Source organism: Acanthopagrus latus, chromosome 4, assembly GCF_904848185.1.
Source record: "Acanthopagrus latus isolate v.2019 chromosome 4, fAcaLat1.1, whole genome shotgun sequence".
In the NCBI taxonomy this organism is placed as follows: domain Eukaryota; kingdom Metazoa; phylum Chordata; class Actinopteri; order Spariformes; family Sparidae; genus Acanthopagrus; species Acanthopagrus latus.
In genome coordinates this window covers 28,921,799-28,948,150 of record NC_051042.1, presented here as the reverse complement: position 1 = coordinate 28,948,150, position 26,352 = coordinate 28,921,799, and the positions used below count along the sequence as shown (strand labels likewise).

Sequence of the window (26,352 nt, the reverse complement as noted above, 5' to 3'; positions counted from 1 at the left end):
CCACCCTTCTCCTACTTCACCAACACTCAATCATCTTATATCATTTATCCTCAGCTCTCACTCACACACACACACGTGTCCTCAAACTAGAGGTAACCGTCTGATCCGCAGCGATACTGACCTTCCATTGCATACTTCATATCCAGGGCGAAGAGGTTCCACATGATCTCGGCGCTGATCTTGCCCACACTCAGCTCCTGTGGAAACCTGGTGGAATTGAAACGGATCCCAATCAGGCTCATTTCTGTATAATGACACGCTCGACTGGGTGGCCTGATGGCTTGGCCCAGCCTGAATCTCTAACAAATGACTTAACAGATGTGCAAGAAGACACGGTTGGTGGATCTCATAATCTAATAATCCCCCCCCATCATTTCAAAACCTGGCTGAATGGGCTGGAATAGAAATGCATGCAGAAGGGGGCGAGGGAAAAAAAAAACCCAGGAGGAAACGACACACTAAAGGATGGCAGCCTATTTGGAAAGTAATCTGCTGTTTTGAATGCCTATAGATTTTCAGTCAAAGCTTGGATGTGAGATGTCAATGGTTTAATTATCCGTGTCTTCAGACAGTGATGGGAGGACATTTATAGATGACTGGGCCTTGTCCTGAGAAAGGTCGATTTATCCGGAAATGTTTTACTTTTGCAAGAGACCGCCCTGTTTCCGACAACAAACGCGTTTGTCCGACCATCTCTATTGAAACAGTAATCATCTGCTCAGCCGGGATACAAACCAATGCCGAGCGTGCACACACAAACACAGCCGTTCCCCTTTCCTCCACTCCCCAACCTTCGGCACATCTTTTTGTGCAGCAGAGGAACAAACGCTGAGACTAGAAGGCGGATTTGTGCTCCCACTGGCAACTGGGGGAAAAACAATACAACAAGAACCCCAGAAACAATTGCTCCCCCCTTTTATCTCCATCGCGCTCCGAATCTGTTTCTCAACCTCACTTATTCTTCAGTCATGCACCCACTTGGTGTAATGCAGGCTAGGCTGACAATGAAAACGAAAATGAATGTAACATCTGCAGCCTCTGTGTACGTCCCAGTGGTTTACAATCTACTTCTATGCGGTGAAATAACTGATGCTATGTGGTTTACAATCCCCATGATGAGTATTTTTGGGATTAATCTCTAAAGCTTCTTATTCTTTACACTTTTTAAAAACAACTGTAGCATCCAATTTGATCTACAGAATTTTATTTGTGATTGGAAATATAAGTCTGTTGGCTCAGAAAGACTTCTAGGCTGGGTTCCCAAGTAAATAATCTCAGCACAGAGCAACAAACTAACATTTTCTTTTCTTCTGGCAGCAGCTCCAATTATCTAAAGGTAACAAGTCCGCTCCCATGAAAAAGCACCGGACCGGCTGTCATTTTGGAACTTGACCGGGGGAATGTGGAGGAAATGGGCATGAATATTGCAAATCTATCATTAGACAGTGTAGGAGAGAAAGCTCAGGGCATAAACAGAGTGTTAATAAGCATCGTAAATCAGCAAGAGGAAGGAGAAAAGGAAAAGGGGGAGGCGAGAATGTGAGAGGATATGTATGAGCAGGGGAGACGGAGAAAAATAAGCTTCATCTCATTTCTTTCAAGGCGAGCTCCACTCCATTTTCTTCAGGTCGTGTAATTTGTTTGATTTTATTAACCAAATCATCGGAAGGATGCAAATACTTGCACGCCCCTCGATGTCATCACCACAATCAGCCCTTCATTTTTATATTTCTCTATAAACAAATCTCTTTTCCGTTATGTAATTCAGCAGCACTGCTTTCCCATTTTATCCATCCATGCTATGGCTCACCATACAAACAAAGCATTTTTTAAGGCTGGCTTCTCTGGATGCCTCACAGCCTTTCTTGCGCAACGTTGCACTCATTCAAGTCCCCACAGTCAGTAAATACATTTTTCAAAGGGGGAGAAGCTGATGGGTAAAGAGGCTTTTTTTTATTTTTTTCCTCACATTTTCTAACAAAAGACATGTTTGACATAATGTATTTAATCTGTAATCAGTAATAAAAAACAGAGCCAGAATGGGCCTTAATTAAGCCAAATAATTAGATACAGTAAAAATACTGAACAAATACATAAACCTTTAATCCACATTTACAGACCCTTGAAAACTGAAAACTCTACAAATACTGGCAAATTATGGTTAGATACAAGCAAATATTCTAACCTGAACACTATGCTCAACAATACATGTGTAATGAGAATAATCAACCGTTTACCATGAAAGCTGGCATAGCCACCGATAAAGTACCCTTTTTTAAAATCAGATTGCTTAGTACAGAATATGCACGGTATGATAAAAAAGTACGTACTGGTTAATGACTGGGGTGTAAGCCGTCCGGTCTTCATCGATTACAGACACCATGAGAGTGATGAGTTTTGGCCAGAAGTCCAGGTTCTTTATCGACGGACCCTGCTCCTCCCGGGGAATGTCCTGCTTCCTGCTCTATGGAGACATAAATTAAGATGGCGAGAGTTAGCAGGCAGTTTGAGTGCATCCCAGGTGAAGCCTTAGATTTGATGATAATGAATTCTGGGATTTGGCTACAACACTTTGTTGCCTGGTGTTCACAAAAAGACGGTTGTTTTGCTTCAGGGACTCTTCAACACATGATATTATCTTGCCATAACATTTTATATGCAACTGATACTAAACTTGCTGTTAACTGAACAGGAAGTTATAGTTAGTGTTACTGTAGATGAGTATAGGGACAATAAAAACAACCAAAAATCATAAAATGCAACCTGGGTGTCACATTTTTGTACAATCTCTGTTTATAATAATCTGAGTTTGCTTGGCTGAACTAGGAACAGATGCACTGGTTGTTCTTCTGCTGTTACCTTCTGTCATGACAGGTGTCACCAAATCAACCACAGCTGAAATCTTTTAGTTTTTAAAGGTGTTATCACACCGCAGAACTGTATTTATGTTGATGTGGTTGCGCGTCCAAGTGCACTGCACACAAATCTCTGTGGCCGTTCCGGGGTGAAAGGTGTAGCAATCTGAAGCCTCTCACTGACTCTACCATCTGTTCACCCCACACTGAGCGCAATCACGCTGATCTCCAGTCAGCAAGTAACTGTCACAGTCTTTCATTCTGCCACGACCAGGTTCCATGGGAAACAAAGCAAGGCCACAGGCACAGAAAAACACAGCGCTGAGCAAACACACTGGAACAAACTCAGCAGCACTGACAGATCTGTATCATACACAGACATGATGAAATGCAACACACACCGTGTTTATTCACACCGACAATGACAAATACAGTGTGGACTATGGCGACATGCCCCACCAAGAGCAAGCAACGCACAGTTTCTCATTTGTGGATGTAACCCTGACTGGGGCAAAATGTCTATTTGATGAAAAGAAAATTACGTTGAAAATGAAACATGTTCAGATCAGTTATTGAATAATTTAGGCCGAATGATTTAATAACTTTAAGCGTATTGACTTTGGTGCGGCACGCAGCGGCGGTGTGGTAGTGAGAGCTGGGGAAAATGGAAATGCAACGTGAGCCCATTTATCACAAATACAGTCCTCAGAAACTAATCAATTCCTGCAATAATCAACTTGTGCTCCTTGTTTTAAATATCTGCTGATATAAAGGATCTAATGGTGTTGCATGTCTTGTCGACGCTGCAGCTGGGGGAAGCGACAGAATTTAATCTCACGGGAACATGAAACAGACCGGGCTTACAGCTGATTCTGTGACAGTCCATCATGTCGACCAAGGGTTCACTACTTTAATCATTCCGGTTTTGGGCTGTTAAAGTTAAGTCTATTATCCTGCGTGGAGCAGTCATGGACACAGATTACTAGTCATTCCATGGGAGGTTCCATTGCAGACATCATATTGATCAAAAGCTTGTGGATTTCCCATTTGCATGTTCACGTATGTACGCTACGTAGTGAGACATGAAAAATGCACTGGTTTCCAACGTGGAAGCAACAGGGAGGCCGCTGAGCTTTATATTTAACAGAATCTCAACTTAAAGACTGTGTTGGAACATACAATAGAAGCTGGATTCAGATTAATATGTACCCACAATAGTAAATCATCTGCAGTATGAGCTAACAGAGCTGGTAAAGAAGTGAGAGGTGAAACAACATTGCTCAGTGTGATCATAAATTAACGCAAGCAGTGGCAAAGACAGATTTGATCGGACCTGTGAATCATTTAGTTCAAGATACTGAGAGCTTAACAAGTGATTACTAGTGAGAAGAAAATGAGCAATTTATGAGTTTGGATCAAATCAACAAGGAAAAAGACCTGCATCCATTTGGCCCCCGACTCACTCTAAATTAAAAACAGTGATCGTTACTTCAAAGAGAAACGTATCGGCCTGTGAGAGGCCTGGATCATCATTGGGATGCTATTACATGCAGGAATGTGCATTTCTGTAAAATTGGAGGCATGAATAATGAAACAAATATCTCTGCAGGAGGTGAGTCAAATATGCAAAAACCTGTCCGTACATGCACTGTATCTGTGTGTGCACGCGCGTGTGCACAGCTGCATGACTGTACGAAGGACACTGAAGGTTGTGTCATCCCTACTAAATTGGATGCAGTATGCATCCCACTAAAACCTAGGGTAGACTCCCTTTGCTCATCTGTATTCACCTCGAGTAGGTACAAACACATTGTTAAAGGTGATTAAGTAGGCTGCTGCCTTTTTACAGTCAACAACACACCCATGGGCTTCACTCCCAGCTGTACTAGGAGCTGAATACTGCACTGAACTAAGAGTGCTGGTGTAGTTCCACTACTTCCAGTGCACAGGGTGGTGGGAGGCTCTGGCACAAAATATTCATGGCAGCCTATCACTCCTCTGGAGGATAGCTAGTGGTTTATGCTTATTGTTTAGCACTCTCCCTCCCTTTATGGTAGAAATCAGCATTAGCATACAACCGGCTCCTCATCAATTCTCACAATGTGACATAAATTACGGAGTCTCTGATTGAAGGATGTTCTCAGAGAATGTGATCAAATCCCTCCCAAGAGAAATAGCGTTTGGGGGGGATTGAAGCTGTTGCAGTGCCTTTTAAGTGCTCTGTGAAAAAACGGTGCATGTGCGCATAATGTGTGAATGGAAAAATGCACTCAAAGACACGCAGTCCGAAGAAAACAAACAGCCTCTTCTTCCAACGCACTTCAATCAACCATTTGCGCATTGTTGGCAAATATCTGATAATGTCGGTGAGAGAGGCGCTTATCAAATCAATTTGAATTGCTTGCTCAGTAACGAGTATAGTCGTCTTAAAGCTCCTCTGCATCCTTTCTTCAGAGTGAATCCCTGCCTGTGCATGTCAGTCAATGATCACCAAACTCAATCTCCACAACTACATTGCTCCAAATCATCTGTCTACCTATGCATTCATATATTTACATAATGTATATGCATGTGTGCCTATTTACATTCCGCCTTCAGATGCATATGCATGTTACCAGGAATTCACTGTCCGTGCACTATGATTGCCACTCCACATCTCTGAGCCAGAAACAAAGTGATGGCTGTTTTCCCTTTTGCCCTGTTCCATGATTCCTTTGCCCTCTTTCCACTTCCCCTTCATCTTCCCTCTTGAAATCCTCCCTTTCCTGCCAAGACTCAAGAAACTGCTAAGCTCGATCCCCGCCGCCCCTCCTTCCCCCCCGAGTCATTTTACGCCCTGGCAGAAGCAGAGAGCTTTGTTGTTATGTTATGCAAGATGCCTCGACGTGGCTGGGATATGTCACTGCCTGCCTGGCCACCGTGTCAGCTCTCGTGTCGCCGCACTCCGTCACTGTTAGCAACTGGAGAATTGGGGTCTGTAATGTGTTCTATCTGCTGAGTCAAAGGGCCTCCTAGTGTGTGTGAACATAATAATTTATAGTCACAGCGAGATTTGCTTTGGGGCAAAGCCGATGCCTTTTTCTTCTGCCGTGGAGGAAACATTGATGGAGAGGCTGTCAATTGTGAAACTGTGGTGGACGAAGATGTAATTAGCCAAAGTGTCTATCTCTCCGGTTTGGTAATTGCTTACAACCCCTCAGGCTGTTTAAACAAAGGAAGCTTATTATTCAACTTTTGAGCGGATTGCCGCCATTATCTTGAAAAAAAAAAAAAAACCCATTATCTTCTGTGGTGTGGGGGCCATTCTCCTTGGGAAGTAAACCGTAAAATAATCAGGCGGGGCTGCCTGTTGCCTGCTTGTGACTCGGCCAAGCTGAAGTAAACTATCACAGGGAGTCATGCCGTTCAGAGAAGCAAACCATAACTGAGGACTGGGTGATGCTGCTGTGTTTCATGAAAATGTAATTAAGTATGTGTGCTCTGAACATGAGAACATGCCTCCAGCCACTGATGGCATGTCAGCGATACATTCTCTCATCAGGAGGCAGAATGGCGGCTTGCTTTCATGCCAGCTGAAATGTATTTTACTGCTCACACATCCATCTGGACTTGTGAGAGGCAAAAGAGCCCTTAAATAAATGAGATGGTGATTTGCATCAGGTAAGTGCCGCCTTGTGCTTGGCTGCTTTTACTGACTATATCTTCCTGAGAAGGTTGAAGTCCTTGATGCAAAGTTTGCAGGAGATGCAGTGCAGGTTTTTATTGTCGGGTAAATGTCAGTCCTGATGTACAGCCTATTGATTTCCAGCCATGCCGGATTGAATTTATATTTTCCCGGTATTGTCACACATCTACACAAAGCATACTAAAGCTGGGAGGGAAGGCAGGATGTCAGGTTTATGACAGGCTGAGGGTGATAAAGGAAAGAGGGGAACAGAGGAGATGTCAGGTGACAGTTTTTACCTTGGGTTTCTGACGAGTGAATTAGAAAATGCCATGAAGTAATAACTGTATTGAATGGTAATGATTTTCTAAGGACTACCACTATAAAAAAGGCAAATTCTACAGCAAGTCTAATATATAATTTTAAAGATATAATATATAGTAGTTCCACATTAAAATACCTTGGGCCAGAATGTTGTTTTACATTTCATTGATTTCTTAAATCCCACCTTTTTCGAACCGTATTAAAACCCAGGGAAATCAGCACTTTTACTTAAGATAACGGTGTGATTCATTTGGCCGCCTGTTGTCATGACTTCAGGGGAAACATCAGATGATCCATCAGAGAGTGAGAGAGGAAGTCGGTGAACGTGACTAAATGAACCGCAGGTGACACACTACCTCATCTGTGAACATTTCTGCCTCAGTAACGTCAGAAAGACTTTCATCGTCAGTGGTGGTTGTTTAACGATAGAGACAACACGGGCAATGATCCAACACTACATCACGACTTCAAACTCAAGTCTGAAGTCTTCTGTTTTTATTTTTTTCTATTGAGAGACCTCCAGCAGCTTTAATACAAACTGCGGGTTAACGATAGCTACATCATCAAGCTTAAGCAGCTTACGTTACACACTGATGCAGGAAGTTCCGAAACACTCCATTAGGTGTCAGTTATCTGCTGGCTCATTACGAGATGATGATTAGCTAGTTTGCAGATTAAATGTTAAATGTATGAATGTACAGAACCGGCACACTGTGGCTGTCTCTCATACTGTGTTTACTCATCAAATCAATGTTCAGAAATTCATAAAATTATATTAAAGAACCTTTACAATGACAGTAAACACATCAGCCTGGATTTTATTACTCTGCTTGCCATTATTCTGTGTACTGTCCATAAATATGAATCTTGTCATTAGCCTTTTAAAAAAAAATCTTTTTGAGTGTTTGCTCTGGATGGGCCAGAGGTGGTTATGGCTTTCAAACCCAGGGAAGCCATGAAAACAATTATAATGAAAGAAACAAAACGACACTGAAGCTAAACAGATGGCAGACAAATTCCACACAGAAAAAAGAGGTGAACAACTGCAGTTTGCATTCGTATTCAGCTTTTCAGCCTGTGCTGAAAAAGGCTCCATCAGTGATAAGCACTGAGACAGGATTTCAAACAACTGATAAAAAAAAACTCATTGTTTAAGACAAGAAACCAGATGTGAAACCCTCAGAGGTTCTCTGTTCTTCGTCTTTAAAAACAAGCTGGAATTTGTGATAGCTGCGACGACAAATGTGCATCCATCTGAGCGTTAATGCATTCAAACACACAACCTCACAAACATTTTCAAAAATAGTACGTGTGTGTGTGTGTGTGTCTCTCTGCTGGGTTTGGTGACGTAATGTGAATCCATCTCTGACTTGTACGCCTTTTTGTTGCAGGCCACTCCCACTTGCACGCCCCCTTTAAACTTACTCGCTAGTCTCTCTGGTGCTAAACAACACAGACATGCACATTTGGAGAATGTGACCACTGATCAATGATTAACAAGCTGATATGTGCAGATGCAGCAGCCAAAGTAGCTGATGATTCAGATTGTGAATCTGATGCACTGGGTCCATGCAAACAGCTTTATTTTGATTCAACCCCAACACGTCTTATAACCTGGCGCGTCGCCCTTCTCCTCATCTTTTTGACACAAATTAATTCATGCACAACTATTTTGGAGTAAATCTTCTTCACTTTTGCTAAATCATGGTTGTGTATGATTCAACTAAACTTTAAGGCTTCGAGATACGTGCAAACTAAATCCAAGAGAGCATTAATCGTCACAGCTGTATGTGCGATGAATTTGAGAAATACATCTCTTTGTGCATATCATGTTGAGTTTGCACAGTCTACACGTGTATGTGTGTGTGCACCAACTTCAGTGAGCTGAAACGGTTGATAAGTAGCAACAGTCAGAATGATCTGGAGGCTGCTTACCTGGTCGAGGAGTTGGTTGTATAATTCATGACAGTTATCAAAAATGTATTTGTATGTGGAGTCGGAGCACGCCTTCACGCAGTCCCTCACCACCTGACTGGCTCTTGGTGGACTCTGGAGCTCTTGTACCTGCAAACACATACACACAACCATTATAAAGATGTATACTTTCAGGGGAAGTGTGTTCTCCTGGGTAGCAGTTTATATAAATCAGTGACAGTTATTGTGACTTTAGTGCATTTCTGTGTATAGTATTATCCATCAGTGAAGTGATGCTATCTATTACATGTTTGAAATATTAATCCACGTATATAACTTTCTTGCGTAAAAGGGGCAACCTTCTTACATCTATTATGTATATCATAACTGACATGTGGCCAGACCGGCATTTAGATGTGGGTGCATTATATCTTATAGTGAAACTGTAGCTCCTGTGTGTGAGTGTATACACGACAAAAGCTCAGCACGGGCATGGCACAGACTGAAAGCTTTGATAACTTGAAGTGACAGTTTTCATTCCTTTGCTCACAGCTGCCATCTTAGCTATGCCTCAGCGCTCCGGCGCTACACCCCCACTCCCGCCAAAAAGAGAGCCTGAATGGAGCCGAGCTTTTCATACAGCGGACGACGAGTCGAGTCGAGGCATGCTGCTCGGGGAGGGGAGATGGGGGAGGAGAGAGACAGAGCTGGGAGCTTTTTAAAGATGGAGTCTTACTGTAGTGTGCAGGTCAACACACATTAGGCGAACAACAACCCCATCGCATCCGCATACACTCAAAGATATTGTGGTACGATACATCATTTGGATTTGAACGGTCAGTGCTGTACAGGGGGACAGGCTATCAGGATTTATGACTTTGAATTGATTTCACCTAAATGACACCTGCCTGAAATCAATGCGGGTTTATGTTTATAAATGAATGTTGGGAGATTTTACAACTATGACCAATATTGCAGTTGTCCCAGTCAGCGGCACAGCCCTTCTGTGCTAAAATGTTATTAATGACATGTATTCTAGACGTCCACAAAGGTTAGTTAGCGCCGTGCTCCATCATCGTTTATCACGTTTATGTTTATTTCAATTTTCTCTTCAATTGAGTGCCGTGCTCCCGCGCCGCCCTTCAACTCCACTTATAAAACCTACGCACTCTCTCTATGCCTCTCTCACACACACACACACACACACACACACACGCTACAGTACAGTACCTTCATCCTGAAGAAGGTGATGCTGGTCAGGAGGTCAACAGTGGACTTGAGATCTTGGAGACGCTCTGGGTTTCCAGCTGGGAAGTTATCCTGGAGGAAGACATAGAGAGGGGAAAATAACATGAGAGAGGACATCTTGTCGAAAGCCCCTCCACATGCACACCACGCACACACACACACACCACATCGCATCGCTTTATTTGAAAACATTGAAATTGATTACAGAGCAACGCCCAGCAATCATAACGAAATGACTGTCTGTCTAATCGTTTAGTGGACAAGGGAGGTCTCTGCTGATGAAAACCTCTATTTCGGGGCCATGAAGCCATCAGGCAGTGCAGAGCAGCGTGACGGGGAGCATATAAAGCCCCGACAGCCCTGAGGAAAGGCATCACTGCCCCATACATTATCCTACTTCTTGTACTCTCAGTACTCCTAATAAAATGTTGCCTGTTTTCTACCCTCCCTCCTCCTCTACCTTGTCAATAAATGCACAACAGAGATTCAGGGAAATGGAGCCAAATCTTCACAGCAGCCTCCGGGCTTGACAACAACACGAGGTCTATCTGAGATCAAGGCCAATCAGCACAAGCTAAACTCGGCCAACATCTTTTTGGACGTGAGCGGTGTGAGAGGTTGTTATTGGGCTGATAAATGATTCAAGATGACGAGTTTTCAAACAGGAGGCAAAACGGACAATAGATAACAATTCTTCAGTACAACCTGGTAACTCAAAAACAGTAAATGCAGTTGGCCCGTTAATGTTTTACAGACAGTCAGCCGTTCACTGAGGGCTTGGTGTATTCCTCTACACCCGTGATTTAATAAAAAACAGACTTCTTGAGAGGTGAAGGTGTAGTCTCCAATAAAGATAGACTAAACAGCCTCCAGGCAAACAAGCCCGACACACAGCCTGCAAACAAACAGGGAAGAGTTACACAATATATAGCTGCTGATGGGAAAAAGCAGAAAAGAAAATCAGTTTTTGAGCTGTCTTCTTTCTGCCTCAGACAAAATGTGGTTTGCATCACTCCCTCTCAAACGAGCAATAGAGTTTGTATTATTTCATCATTTCTTTCTAGCTAAAACACATCATTCAATTTTCAAAATATGATTATGAAGCTCGAGCAACCTGTCGCATACAGTCTCCTTTCTAATATAATTCCTCCAGTTACGAGCAAAGAAAAGTATTTTCTCACAGCTGCTGTATCGCCATCAGTCACACTCGCGGCTCGGGGCCCATCAGTGCCATCAGTCACTGCGCTTTCTCCCCCCGTGCTGACGCCGAAATTTCCCTCCCGACAACCTCACATGCATGTAGCCTTCAAGAACAGGTGAAACCATCAGTCCGTCTGAAACATGGATTCCATAGCTTGCGCTGCAACCTTGAATGCCACCATCTGTAAACACCCTGAAATCAGTGTGCGGGGGACCGCTGTCACAGCACTTCGACGTGTGTTTATCTGTTTGTTTTGGGGGGATAGGAGCTGCAGCTTTTATAGGGAGAAACTAATTAAAGACTGCCATGTGATTTTGTTGTTAAAAAGTCATTCTGACAAATAAAGACAGCTAATCCACTAAGGTCCCTGCATTTCTCAAGCGATGTCAAACTAATCTGTGCTTTCTTGCTTTTCCCAATAGAGGCAGTTAACACCTTTATCTCCCAGAGCAAAGCCACCTATGAGAGGAGCTGAAATTGCACAGAATAAACTTTTACCACACCCAGTCTGTATTTCAGTGATAGTGGAGGTCTGATTCATCGAGTCTACTCGGTTTGGAAATTAAATCTTATATCACATTCTGTACATTTAAATGGAAAAAAAATAAAAAAGCTTCATTGCAGCATTTCTGATGTTAATTAGTGGATCATCTGACATCAAAAGGTAATCTAGCTGTGTAATTACAGTGATTGAAATCAAGTAAAGTCAAGGGCTCATTGACACTCATTATAGAGGCTGCAAAGGAGGTAGGTGGGTTCAAGACAAAAAAAAAAAAGACAAATGTCGACACACAAAATGTTATGATCAGCCACCAATCTAATTTGGTATTTCACAACCTGTTTTGATTGCAGATGGCACGGGGGCACAGAAATGCATTAATTATTGGCTACAACTGTGTGAAGCAAGGAGCAAACGAATGGGGTTTATCTAAATTATAATCATAGCTTCAGGCAAGGAAACCAAGTTCAGGATGCTTAGATGGCTTAAAAGTAGCACGTACCTTCTAACCGGTTAAAGCATTGTTTTACAAAACTCATTATTCCTGATCAGCATTCAAAAATGATTCAACCAGCGGCAGACTTAACAAGTAGCGACAGAACTTTGTCCATCTCTAACATGCCACGAGGTCTGAATACACAAAGGCCAAAGCAGGGGAACTCCGACTTCATCAGCAGACGAAGAAGACAAAAAAAAACAAGGAAGAGAAGCAGATTTATTGCCCAGAAGCAGGCAAGCATGCTAAAAAAGCAAAGCATCCATCTCTGAGCCAAAAGTAGAGACAGCATCAGCGTCGCCCCTCAAAGATGACAGAAAGTCCATTATGAGATGGGACGAGAAGTGAGTGATGCTGATGAGCTTTTAGTTCTTTGTCTTTGTTCTAGTCTAAATTGAATATTATGTTGGGCCAGTGCCTACACTGAGCGCAGAATCCCACAGCGGGGACTACTTATCATCCAAATTAAAATAAATATATATACCGCACACCTTCATGATTACTATGTATGAATATCTCTGTACTTTAACACTGCACAGTTTGAGTAAAATGTCCCTTTGGGTTTGGAAGTTCAACTCTGAATGGATGATTATACCTGTTATGTTTGGTCTGCTCTTTGGAGAACCCACAGAGGCAGCAGTATGACTAAAAAAATGAAAGTCAGTGGTCAAACACCGGTTAGTGCAGGTAATCATGTGGAAAAAGGGATCAAAAGCAGTCAGGCACTGACGGGCACTGGACCTCAAACTGCCTCAGGAAGAGGAACAGGTCACCCTGAACTCTGAGCATCCTCAGGGTAGGCATATGCCGCAGAATATGTGTATGTGTGTGCGTGGATTTATGTCTCTATTCAAATGATATGGTAGCTCCACTCAAAGATGTTGAACTTCCTGCTGTTTTAAGGGTCACAGAAACTGAATGAACAGTGAATTTCAGAATCCCTCTTATTTAGTTTGGAAGCAGAACTTCACACATTTGAGTTCTGTATCCTCGCAGTAACTTTTAGGATTTCTTTTTATACCCATCAGAGTTGGCACAGAGGTTTCCTTATCTCCTCTGAAAGGTGATAACGGCTTGTCTCTTGTGCTTCGCTCTCAAAATTTTCACTTTCATTAATTTCAAAGGGTTAGCTTTGGATTACGCAGGTTTTGCTCTGCAAAGAACAAGATAATCCCAAATATTTGCAACTATGCAGATGCAGCTTTGTTCTCTAAACATTTTCCTTCTCCAGAAAACAGAAAATTATATTTGTGTCCCATGTGCGGATGACAGCACAGTGTGCCATAGAAGCATACAGCCAGCCTCTATGTACAAATAATCCACAGCACAGATGCCAGAATAAAATGTCCTTATTTCAAGCTCCTGCAAACCATGGTTAGGGTAAAAGTTTTTCTTGTCATACATGTCATAAAAACATTTATACATGTTTATATAATGCCTCTGTCATGTCACATTGGCATTACATGTATATGAGCTGAGTTCCATCTCAGGAGAAGCAGGGAACGGCGGGGGCGTTACAGCCAGTCGAGACGGCTGTCATGCAAGGACCGCTGTTCAAGGCAGCACTTCAAGCGTGAAACCACTCGATATTTTCAAGGAGACATCGAGACATTTTCTGTTTGTGGCAGCAAAACGGTATAGTTTTGATGGGATGTCGGGACATTCACTAGCTGGTTAAGCAAAATGATCATCTTTTTCTGGCCATAACCAACTGAACTGAAAATCTAAGCTGAAGTTGGAACACAAAGAAAAGTAAAGTTTCAACATTATCTGTGGTCTGCAGAAGAAGCAACATTTATTCTGGCGATTGGATCCGGATATTATCCAAGAATTCTAATGTTTTATTCATGTGATGCTTTATCAGAGCCATAAAAGGCTCGATATGACTGAATGTGACATAATCCTGCTGTAGAGAGCTACAGGTACAGTGTCTCCATGTTCTTTTTTTACTGAGGGAGACCTCAGGGTCTCCTGCACCATAGAAAGCACCGAACCAGCTGTTTGCATTAAACAACCTTTTCTCTGAAAACCAACTGTAATACTGCACAGACTTCCATTTTAAGAGAATAGCGCACATCTCCCAGGGGTGCTTACTGAACAAACAGCACTTTATATCAAACTGTCCAAACTAAGGCAAACAGCCCAAATCCCACATAGCCTGCTCTGAACGCTGGTATTTTCATGCACGACCCTGGAGGAGCCGGTGAATCCCAGCTGAGACTGACTGGCTATACACTGTGTGTCACCGTGTATCAGAGCAGTCTGAATAAAGTTTCATTGGAAGAAATGCATGTGTAGCAAAATGCAGAGTGGCAGCTGCACCCCTGCTCCCTCTCCTTTGATTCAAGCCCTCAGTTTTACAAAAGCAAACTCAATCTCCCTCAGAATATCATTACAGGGAAATCCATACGGTGAGCGGGTGGAGGAGCCCGATCTGAATCTTATTACTGTCCAACGGTGTCAAGGCCGGCTCCGTGGGACGGCTGGGGGGGAAAGTGAAGGAAGAAAAGGGAGAGTATGGACTGTTTGGGTGTGAGGTTTTGTGTGTGTGCGTGGAACCACTGGTCTGTGGCAGGCTTGACAAGGGAGCAGCAGGGCAGCGCTGGCAGGTGAAGCCAATGTGATATTCTGTGACTGTTCTCAGTGAACGTGTCGTCACCAGACAGCCAGGCCATCGGAAAAAAAATAAAGGAGGCCATCTCCCCTTTACTTAACCCTCTCTCTCTCTGACTCGGCCACCCACCTACCATGCCTCCTTTCACTCTTCATCTCCTTCTCCTTTTCCACTCTCTCCAAATCCATCTCCTTTCCTCCAACTCCCTCACTCTTTGTCCAAATCCCATCTCCTCCAACTCTCTCTCTCTCTCCCCATCTCTGTTCGTTTCATCCAACTCTCTTTTTTTTTCCAAATCCTCTTCATCCCTCCCTCACAATTTGCAACTCCATTCTCCATCTCCCTGAAGTCCCCTCTCTCTTTTCCACTCTGTTTCGCTATCTTCTTGCTGCCCTTCCTATCATCCTCTCTTTTTTTTCTGCTTTTTGTGGGCAGACAGCAGGATCTGCCACCGTCAGGGTGTGTCTCTGTAATCACACGTGGCTTCACACAGCGAGCCATGGCAGAGAACAGGGGAACTAAAGCAATCGGCCACTCAACAACACAGCGCCTTTTGTGTCACATTAAAGGTGAGAGGGTCATCTCTCAGTTACAGTTTACAGTGTCCTGCCACCAGCTGGGGGAGAGGTGTGGAGGTGTGTGTGTGTGTGTGTTTGGCTGCTCAGGTGCATTCTTGTGTGCGAGAGCAGAAAGTTGACTGTCTCCACCCTCGACAGACTGCTCTGTGCCCGTTTGCATTATGCGCCTGCATGCGAGCGCGTGGACACACATGTGAGCGTAGCGGGTCAGGCAGATGAGTGCGTGGGCGTGTTTGTGGTGGTGGTGAGTGGTGCCTAACAGGATTAGCTCTCCTGGGATTGTTCTGGAAGATTATGTACTGTAGCTATGTCAGGGTTTTTTTAATCTGCCGGAGTAAAACACATCTACAACCTGAGTGGACTGTGAGTGGCAGAGCGATGGAAATTAGAGATTAATTTCTGATTCCAGTTTCTTGTTTAATGTAAACCTCAGGCTTGATTGGCATCTTTTATCTCATATTCAGGTCAGATTACATTATGGGCGGGAAAACATTTTAATTAATCCCCTATTTATTTGGGGCCAATTTGATTTGGTGTGCAGGAGTTAGGGCGGTACAATGACTTGATAATGTAATTTCATCAAAACTGGCAACAGACAAATCCTTTTGAAGTAAATGTTAATTGCAGAATGTCATACAGAATAATTAAATCATTGCCATTTACAATGGTTCCCTATGAACCTCGCTATAATTATACAATTTTGTCTCCCACTTGGCACACGGTCACCCAGGAAAAAGAAAAGGTTAGCTGGCGATCCACTTCTCTAAAACACTAAATTATTAAATAATATCACATTTTGTGTTGTGTTGTTATTTTTGAGTCTGAGGAAAAATGGAAATGATCCAGTTGACTCTGCAACAGCAGTAGTTAACAGTAATACCACTTGGAAAAGCTAAGGGAAAAAGATTTCTGTTGACATTTATATCCTATTTTATTTTACTACATGTACAACCCCTGACTCCAACGAAGAGTTGGGAAACTGTGAAAATATACACAGTAAACATGCACTCAGTTAGAACCAGTATGAAGACACTTATATCAATTATTTTACTTCATTAATTTCACTGATTTTTATATTTATTATCAGATATTATATGCTGAAAAAAACACCTCTTTGGAAGATTCGAATTGAGTATTGTTATTTTATATAAAATATATATTCTTTAAACAAGAATAGGCTACACAATTAAGCACGTGCACAAAGCAACATGTCATGGAAGACATGACAAAGAGCTGAAGGTACAGAGACAACATGAACTGAGCCTCCACATGGTGACAGACAGCACTCTACTTTACACATAGCAACAGCAGGTCAACCAGAAAATTGTCTTTATAAAAAGGTACAGTGAAGCTCGCTGACGAATGTTTCCTGTTACTCATCATCCAGTGACAATCACCAACGAATGACCATGAAGAATGAGCGTGTATCATACAACAACCAGGACGACGGCTGTGATCGACTCAGTGGGGGCTGGAAAGCCATTACAGGTGTTTACATAGAAAATGTATTTCCCCAGCATGCGCTGACGTGGAGGTGGACGAAACATCACAAACACATTTTCACTATAATGTCCAATTCATCACTAAGGCTTAAAAAACAACTGCGATGTAGACAGACAGTACAATTCAAGAAGAGAAGGTTTGTTGCAGGGCTGTTTTTATAGAATAATATATTGTATATATTTTGAAAATATATAGAATGATTACACATAGTTATCAGTCACTATTCCTAGAGGCCATCTTGACTCATTGCAGAAGGAGGTCGCAGAGTTGAGCTCTCCACTCCCCTCGGTGCATCACCTTGCAGTGTGTACGGCTGATTAGCTAGAACTTAATTATGAAACCTCTGACACTGAATGCTGCAGCCTAATCACCAAAATGAAGCGCTCACAAATTATTGTTTGCTTTTTTTTTATTTTAGCGATGGCCAACTTTTAATCAACCTGTAGATGTTATAGCCACACATACAGACAGGTGAGAGTACACAGCCTAGGTTACAGATGTTTACAAGGTGTGCAGTGTCCTAAATTCATGAATAACCACAGCAGAGAGAGTGCTGGACTCTCATGACAGGCTCTATTTATTGGACCATGAGTACCCTTATTTCCTGAGAGGCTGATGGACTCCTGGACACTGTGGGCTGATTATCGATATTTATGTGCCCGGCTACACCGCTGGCTACAGTCCGCTGAAGACCACAACAGCACTTCATTCATCATCCAATTCACTTGTAACAAAGTTCGATCCGATCATTTCTGGTTCTCTATGATATGAAGTCTGTCTGTTTTCATATGTATCTATGTTGAATCTCTGCACTTCGTACGAGTCTTTCATCATAATCACAGTTCAAAGCCTTCAAAGCCACATACATTAAGTTGTTAATACTGTGACAAAACGAATCCGACTCATGTTATGCCATAAAATGTCATTCTTGATATGACATCATCACATCTAGAATGACATTTACTTCATGCGTGTGTCCTGTGTGAATATACCACGTGATTCAAATGAGGCGGACAGAAATAAAATACACACTGAGCTGTTTCCAAAAAAGAAAAAAGGAAGAGAATCCAGTCATTAACCACATTTGGAGGGCAGCAGACACACATTTGGCCTTAACATCAAAGTGTAAATATATTGCTGCTCCAAGTCAGATATAGTAAGCACACGGTGCACTGTAAACAGAGTTGAATCAACCTTGAAAACCGTATCAAATCAACCAGGTGGCAGGTGGCTCAGACGGTAACAATTTGTCCAAAAGTACAGTCAGTTTAAACAGGATGTAAATACCAAACAGAGCGTGCTAAATGACAAACTGCATTTTCACAGGAGAACTGTTCGCTGCGGTCTGTCTACATCATATTAATGTGTAATGTTCCTGCTTTTGAAGTGACAAACATCACAGGGCCAGACATGGACGTTACATTAACGTAAACACACCAGGAGCAAAAAAATAAATAAATAAATCATACATACCCGATATTTGGAGAGGTCGATCCTCAGTGAGTTATGCAGCTGATCCAGTAATTTGACAAATTTCTCCCTCTGTCAGGATGAGACGGCCATAATTTAGTCCAAAGTGTGACCACACCCAGAGAATTGTGTCAAGAAATTTATAACACTGCGTGGTTGGTAGCATTGCAATGCCGGCAGTGATTCATTTATACTTCCTGGAATAAAATTTAGAGCTTTAGCTCTTTTGCCAGACTCGGCTTACTGCCTGGAAATATTATTTGATGCCTTACAACATTAGCTTATTAAAGGCTCAATCACAGAGCACTGGCAACCTCTGAGATGTTGCTGATTTCAAGTGCACAACTCGCTTTAGAGAAACAACTCTGGAGAGAATGATGAAAAAGTGGTGATGTCAAGGGTTCGTTTTCAAACTGTGAGGCACAAGAAGATGTTACCTTATTCTACCTGGTGGCCGCAGATAACCCACCTGTTTATCTAGCACTATGGTGCAATATATCACTGCTGTAACTCACCCCAAAGTTAGATGCAGCAAATCGGTCAGAAGCGGAGGCAGTGGTTGTGGTGGTGGTGGTGGTGTGGGCGAAGTAGGCATTGATATTAGCGAGCAGGTTGCTCATCACAGCCGGCACACCGGGACACATGTATTTAGCGGACAGACAGGAGAAGTGCCTGTAGAGGAGAAAAACACAGCGAATGTAGCGTGAGAGGCAGTTCTGCAGCCATTAAGAGATGTTTTTCTCCACAAAGGATCAATGGACAATATAGAAAAAAAAGGCATTTTAAAACCTGAGATTGACCGCACAACCCCAAACAGAGAAAATGAACAAGTAATTGGCTTGCTCTTCACTAATCCTCAAAATCCACAAAGTTTTTCAGTGCTGAAAAAGAACATTGTTACCTTGAAATATAAAGCTCAAAAATACCCCGTATCCTCTTTCCATCTATTGCTTTGCACTGCAGTAGCCACAATAGAAAAAGAAAAAGTATGCAGAGACACTGCGGTATGGTATTTCTTGATTATTTTCACCTTCTGACTGCAGACCAGAGAACATATTTTTAATGTTCCAAACAATTACTTCTGGTGGCAGAGTTAGTGCTTAAGTAGTTCACTGGCCTGCTAGTGTAGTAATATAATGTCTTCAATGACTATCCACGGCAAATGACATCATAAATCACAGGTGTGTGATGAATACTAAAGGACATAATCCTGCAAAGTATTCAATGGTGCAAAAAAGTTTGATTGTAATCCACGCGATGTCATGTCGGAGCCGAGATAAAATCACATCCAGAGGAAGTGAAGTGAGGAATGTGGATGTTACTGTGAAACATTAAACCTCCTTGTTTGTCTCACTCTGAGAAAAATAGAAGCCTAGAAAACTGTGAGTGTTTTCTAGTGAGATGAATTCACACACGGTGTGTCAGGGTAGCACAAAACTACATCTCGGTACTACACAGTGGCCTTATATCACATAATTCATCTTTCCCAGGGGACGGACTGAAGCGGGGGACTTTTACTGTTACAATGCTGATGTCTTAAATCCTGTTTCCTTTTCTTCTGTCTCCAGCACATTTTTAACTCCCTGAACTTTAAAACTACACGCACTGAGTTAGGCACATGCGTTGCCACTACAGATTTGTGCTGATCTCTCTCTCTCTCTGTCTCTTTCTGTGTTTCCCTTCACACGCACAGACACACATCTCCATCAGCGGTACCCAGCAGTAATTAAATGCTGGAGCCTGAGAGGCCCGGTTTGAGAAGGGATCTCTGGCTGAGTGAAGAGCATATGCTCCTCTTAATACTTCATATTGCTGCTTCACAAGCCACATGAATGCCTCATTCACTATAATTCACTCTAACTAGAGGGAACGTCGAGACTGGCTGCCATTTCCATACACATTCATAGGCGCATAAAGATTTATGTTATTCTTGAGAGACCACATATAAAAAAAAATATATGTGCAATAATCCGTATGTTTACTTGAACACAGCAGACAATAATATACGCAGGGCTTGTTTTTCAGCCTCCGGCGTGACCCATAGCAACCAAACATCTGGATGCATGGGCTGATTTTCCCTGCAAACATGCCTGCAAGCTTAAAGCCAGAAAATGTAGGCTGAGCTTGATAAATATAGCATTTTTTTTAATGCTCTTCTTGAAATCTTCAGAAAAACAGAATTCACTATAATCTGCTGAGTTCCATATTAACAACACTCACATCACCTCTGAGCCTACACTACACAAAACGTTGCTTCTGCAATAAAATGGATACAAAAATTTGTAGTTGGACGTATATATTTTCAATATATATCCATATATCCAGCTAGAGGTGATCATTAGTGTCATGAAGCTGAGTGCTGAGCATGGAGAACAGAGAAACCAAGAACATATAGCAGGGTGAGGCATTGTTTCAATAAGCCCAAGTGTTAGAAAAGGCGTCAAGTTATGTGGAGTAATGATTATAGATTTACTGAGTGCAGCCCGTACACACACACACACATACACCCCCACACACACACACAAATAGAAACACAAACATGTTCTCATCGGGAGGCCTATTTAATTACTCTGCTTTCAGCCTCCAAATTACCCAGGAGCACTTGGGGTTAGGCGAGCAGAGAGACTGATGCAAAGAGAGCGATGATGGCATCCGCTCAATTCCCATGGTGCTTTTAGAGCTGGATGTCTCGAGCCAATTTTCAAGAATGAGACGTTCCTTGTCCTAGTGTTACCCTAGCCTAGGTTTTTACCAGCGGATGAGATGCACCACCCACACAAATGTTTTTTACGGTCTCAGATAGCTGGGAGAAATGAGAAAAAGATGATGAGAAACAGAGGGGTGGGAGGTGGGGAGTGGTGATAGAGTGAGATGAGGGAAAACGAGGGAGGGGTATGTTGGGGGTTGCTGGGGGTGGTGGTGGGGGAACAAGAGGGAGGGTGAGTCTCCACAGCTGCAGTGATTTATGCAGCCATCATGTCAGGAGTGACTGGGAGTCAAGGCTCTATGATGGAGAAAATGGAAAGAAAGGGGCTTCCATAAATTCCTGACGAAGCTAATAAGCGCAAATCTAAACAAGTTTCATGTCTCGAGAGCGCTGGAAAATAACCACTTACTGTTTCACGGTCTGCACTTAAACAACCTGACAGCCCCTCATATGCCGCAAACCCTGTCACGCTGAAACAACGGCTAGCAACTCCACACCAGCAGCTAGGGTTGGGCCGATGAACGATGCCATCGTCCATCTGCTTATTCCCTGACTGTCGTGCAACATTGTGGTTTATAAGTCTCCCCACCGGAGCACACAATTAAGTGGCGTGTCCCCTCAGAATTGCCGCAGGGCAAGAGTTCTTGTTGTTTGTGATATGTGGGGAGAGTATGTTGCTGCTCAGTGCACGAAACATTACGTGTCCATGTACTGTTTGTTATTTTCATATTAAACCAGCTCAGTTGGGCGAACCCAAGATGCTCAGCTCGATTTGTGTCAGCTGTGTTTCTTGTCCCGCTGGCCACTGTTTCTCTCAGTCATGCTGTTTTTAATACAGCATTCTTAGCTTAGCTTGCTTGGCTAGTCGGCCAACATTGTTTTATGCTAATGAGGCTGACAAAGCAAAGTTATGGACATGTGGTAGGGAGACGAGAACGCTTTCAAAACTGGCACAGGGATGTATGACGGTGCAAACGAGATGGTTTCTTCTGCAGGGCTAGACAGCTGGAGATTGATGTCAGAGCGACAGTGGGCAACAGCGGCGGCAGTGGTGAGCTAATGTGCAACTGTCGCCTTACGACAACACAGAGGGTCACACTGCCTCAGATTCATAAACGAGGTCATCGTCCATCATGAAGTTTCACTGGTCATATGCCAATTTGACAGACAACGCCCAAACCTACCAGCAGCATCACAAGAAGTTACATACATACATACAGTACTGCAGAAACCCAACAATGTTTTTTTCCTACAGGGCCAATAAAAATGTTGAATAAAGAATCTGCTGGGATTGGAAAATGGCAGAGTAGCGGGAGTGGGATCAAACAAGCATGGGGCCCAGTAAAAAAATGTAAAAATCAGGAACAGGTTAACATAAACTAACCGAACAAAACCATTCGATTTCATTTTACTACGGGCCATCAACACTCCTAGTGCAGTGTGATTATTTTATGGAGCACAATTTTTGAAAATATTCAGCAGACTATAATAAGACCATAAAAGCAACACAATTTTCTCACTGTTGATTCACCTCAGGGACGCATGCGGCCAGATTTATGGACATGAAAGCACAAATGTGAGCTGCGCCTTTCATTCAATTTGCCCAACACAATCTGTGTGTAATTAGCATCTGATTTACTAAGGCAGCAGCTAATTACATTGGTGGCTACTGGGACTGCCCAACAAGAGTATTCTGCAAAGGAAGGAGAGCTTAAAAGGTGCAGTTTTAGTGATGCATTTTTCAAACAGACCAAAATCATACTGTGTCAAAGCTGCAGATACTCATTATTACTCACTGAGTTAATTAAACGCAATAGATGTCATCTTTATTCAGATTTCTGCCAGAGCTTGGCAGGGTTTCATTCTTCGACACAAAAGCCCACAGAAATAAAAAGGTTAAGTCCAAACTGAGTCTAAATAAAAACAATGTCACTGTTGATGAATAGAGGAAAATGAACAAGAGGTTATCCCTGCTAATATCCTTCATATTGCTATCCACGCTAATGCTGCTGATCTTGCTAGAGTGGCAGTCTGGTTGCGGTGTCAAAGGATTTAGTCAGACAATTAACTAAACCCCCATTCCCTGTTTGAGAAACAGCGTTAACCATTCAACAGGAAGCAACACTGACTGAAGTGGGACTTTAAAGGCTCTCTTAGCCATTTTGCATGCACTTTTGAGACATTCTCCCCAACTTAAGTTTCCTGTGGGAGAGGTGAGCAGCACTATGAACATTATATACTGCATATGGGAAACACTGCAACTGAAGTGCACTGGGAGCTCAATACATGTAATGTTAGATGCAAGATGCAGATGTATACTTCGGCAGCGGTAACAATTACAGTACATCAGCACTTCAGGATGTTACATGGCATTGCATGACCTTGATCAAAAATGTTAATGTTTAATGTGGTGTGTCTTTGCGTGTGCGGTGTGTGTGTTTGTGTGTGTGCAAGGAGGAAACAGAGATAGAGACATTTATGGATGGACGGGGTCACAGAGGATCAGAGAGACAGAGAGAGAGGGAAACGAGACTGTTTATGTGTGTCCATGATCAATGTGACCCGGGGCTGCTCGGGAGTTTTTTCCAGGAGTCCAGCAATTAATCAATCAGCCCAGGAGCTCAATAGTACACCTAGCTCTGATTCTGCTGAGGAGACATCTTTACTGCTCCTCTTCTCCTTCTGCTTTCCTTCTCTCATCTCCTTCTCCCCTCCACTCTGCCGAATGAGACATTGACGGATCGGCGAGGCGAAAGGCCATAGATCAGGGTGGTACTAACGTCATAGCCTGATAGATGGACTCCACTCCGTATCTCATGGCGAACTCATCCACAATCTCCTGGGACACGTCGTCAAAGTAGACCTTCCACGCCTCGTCCCCTTTCACCTGCGGGATCTTCACGACCCCGCCGTTCTTCACCTCGGTCAGGTAGTGGAACAGGTTCTGTGAGTGGCACGGACGATAAGACAGAACAGGTTGCGGTGACGGAGCACAGTGTCACAGCAAGTAATAAAAGTTGCACTTCTTTGTGTGATGTACTGTAGGCCAGACAATGAAGACCCTTATCACACTTTGTTTTAACTCAGCTATAACTTTTGATTGTCGAACAATCCTGATAGTTTTCTTTCCAATCTAATAATGGCACACTTAATCGCAGCAAGGTTGATGATTGAAGTTTGAACTGTTGTGAACTAAATCGATCATCCCAGGATGACGGTTACCTCATGTAAACAGGTGTACTGGCCGTGAGGAGGAACCACGTTCTCTTCCCCTTTCATCTCCACACTGATCTTGAGCCTGATGGCACCGGATACCGCAGACTTGTCTGTCCTCTTATCTGTAACACACAGCCAAGGTAGTTATTGTCATAACTGGAAATCAACTGCACTCAAAATCTCACCCAGTGTAAATGGCTAATTCCTTTTCAAAATAACACATCTGACTTAACACATGACACAAACACCTTACAAGTAACATTTCAGTGAGATTGATTGACTTATTTTTAGACAACACATCTTATTTCAACAAATCATAACCAACAACTTTTCACTTGTCCTGCTGACAGATTTTTTCTTTGTAATTGTTATTTATACTTCTTAAAATTGTGGCCTTTTTTCCAGTTTGATTCCCTCCGTTACTTATTTTTCATATTCTGGAAAGACCCACCCCTACTCTGCCTCTGATTGGCTCAGAGCTTGATGTTTTTCTTCCGTTAACCATCTAGCCAACTATCTGACCGTAACCCTCCAAAGCAACAAACACAAGCCAATCAAAAGGGACACTGAGGTCCACAGTAGCATCGCTGTTTTGTGCCTCCTGTTTCCTAGATGATACAGTGGAGTTACGCTTCTATGCCGTCAGAGGACCAGCTAAAAAATTATCCAGAAAGTTTTATTCTATTCTGTGAAAATGTGAAGACCCTAGAACATTAGGATTTGTTTCCACGGTGCAAAAAATCTGTCATTGACACACTATAAGAAAATCACATGTACAAACACCAAAGGATTAAAAACAGAAGAAATTAATGACAATACTTGAAACACAAAAACGTTAATGAAGAGACATTAATGGCATAACATCATGTCCTGTAAAACAGGAATGACATCATGTCCATGCTCACAACCATGAACATACCTTTAATGTATGAGAAAACACCTTCACATTAACAATAACACTGCCTCTGCTGGGTTGCAGCTTTGCAGAAATATTCTGTGAATGCAAGGATTAACAAACATCCTGTGTATGCACACGCACTATCCCTCTTGAGTCGCCACATACACGCTGACACAAAAATGCAAGCACACACATTCCTGACTGGTCTGAGAGCTAATGACTCCACAGCTGCTGGGGCTCCTTACAGACTTTAAATGGCACCCCCCTCTGTGCTTTCATATACAATTCATCTCCACTGTGACAAATTATTCTCCTCTACAGTCAGTTGGTCAAGAGACAGACAAGTGAAAAATAACAACGTGACAAAGTGTCAGAGACAAATGCAAAAGCCCAGATTGAAGAGGAGCTGAAGAGGCTTAGAGAGGAGCGCAGCTGGAGGGGTGGACACCCACACCAGCAAAGGCATGTTTAAACATTCATTGTGCACATTTAAAAAGGCACAGGGCAGCACCAGTGGACAGGGGTCAGTATTAGCACAAATTGCTTCCTTTTAGCGAGGGAGCCAAACAAAGGCAGCACCCTGCAGTCATAATGCTTCAACAGAAGTGGGAGCTCCCATTATGTTGCCATTGAGCCTCGTACAGTATGGAGAATCCAGCGGTGTATGAGAGCAGAGACAGTAACAGACCCCTGCATCAACAGCATCAGCACCCAAACTGAACCACAGGTCCCTCCGTGGCTTCTCGGTGAGTGCATATCAATGTCGATATATTAATGGTGATCTCAGCTGGATCACACTTTATCTGACCAAACACTTATCCTCATATCCTGTTTAACAGTGTAATGGGGATGTGTAAGGGGAGATGTGAGGAGTTTGTTTATGTTCATACTATACACAAGTAAGCCTTGTACAATATGTGATAGTCACTATCATCAAATCACAGTTTTTTGGTACAGACTGATGTGATTTTTTTCATTCATTAATTGAGCGAAAAAAAAAAGATTTCTAGTTATGGCAAAATGGAGCAAAACAAAAAAAAAACTTATGACAAATTGATTGGCAACTGATAATCAATAAACACTTTCAAATGCCAAATATCCTCCAGTTGCAGCTCTTTCAGTGTGATTCTTTTCTGTTTTCTAAGACAAACCCAGCAGATATCTT

At 42.7% G+C, this 26,352-nt stretch overlaps 1 protein-coding gene across 2 annotated transcripts in view; it reads right to left on the bottom strand.

Moving 5' to 3' along the window:
• The window catches only part of LOC119018161 (protein unc-13 homolog C), a 104,333-nt gene that overhangs the window by 41,100 nt on the left and 36,881 nt on the right, over positions 1-26,352 (bottom strand). For both annotated transcript variants that reach the window (XM_037095616.1, XM_037095617.1), the window contains 8 exons: positions 24,296-24,411; positions 23,854-24,017; positions 18,882-19,038; positions 18,370-18,438; positions 9,988-10,077; positions 8,779-8,907; positions 2,331-2,464; positions 122-207 (listed from right to left, as the gene is read on the bottom strand). In XM_037095616.1, coding sequence (XP_036951511.1) covers positions 122-207; positions 2,331-2,464; positions 8,779-8,907; positions 9,988-10,077; positions 18,370-18,438; positions 18,882-19,038; positions 23,854-24,017; positions 24,296-24,411 — 945 coding nt within the window. The remainder of the gene's footprint in view (positions 1-121; positions 208-2,330; positions 2,465-8,778; positions 8,908-9,987; positions 10,078-18,369; positions 18,439-18,881; positions 19,039-23,853; positions 24,018-24,295; positions 24,412-26,352) is intronic.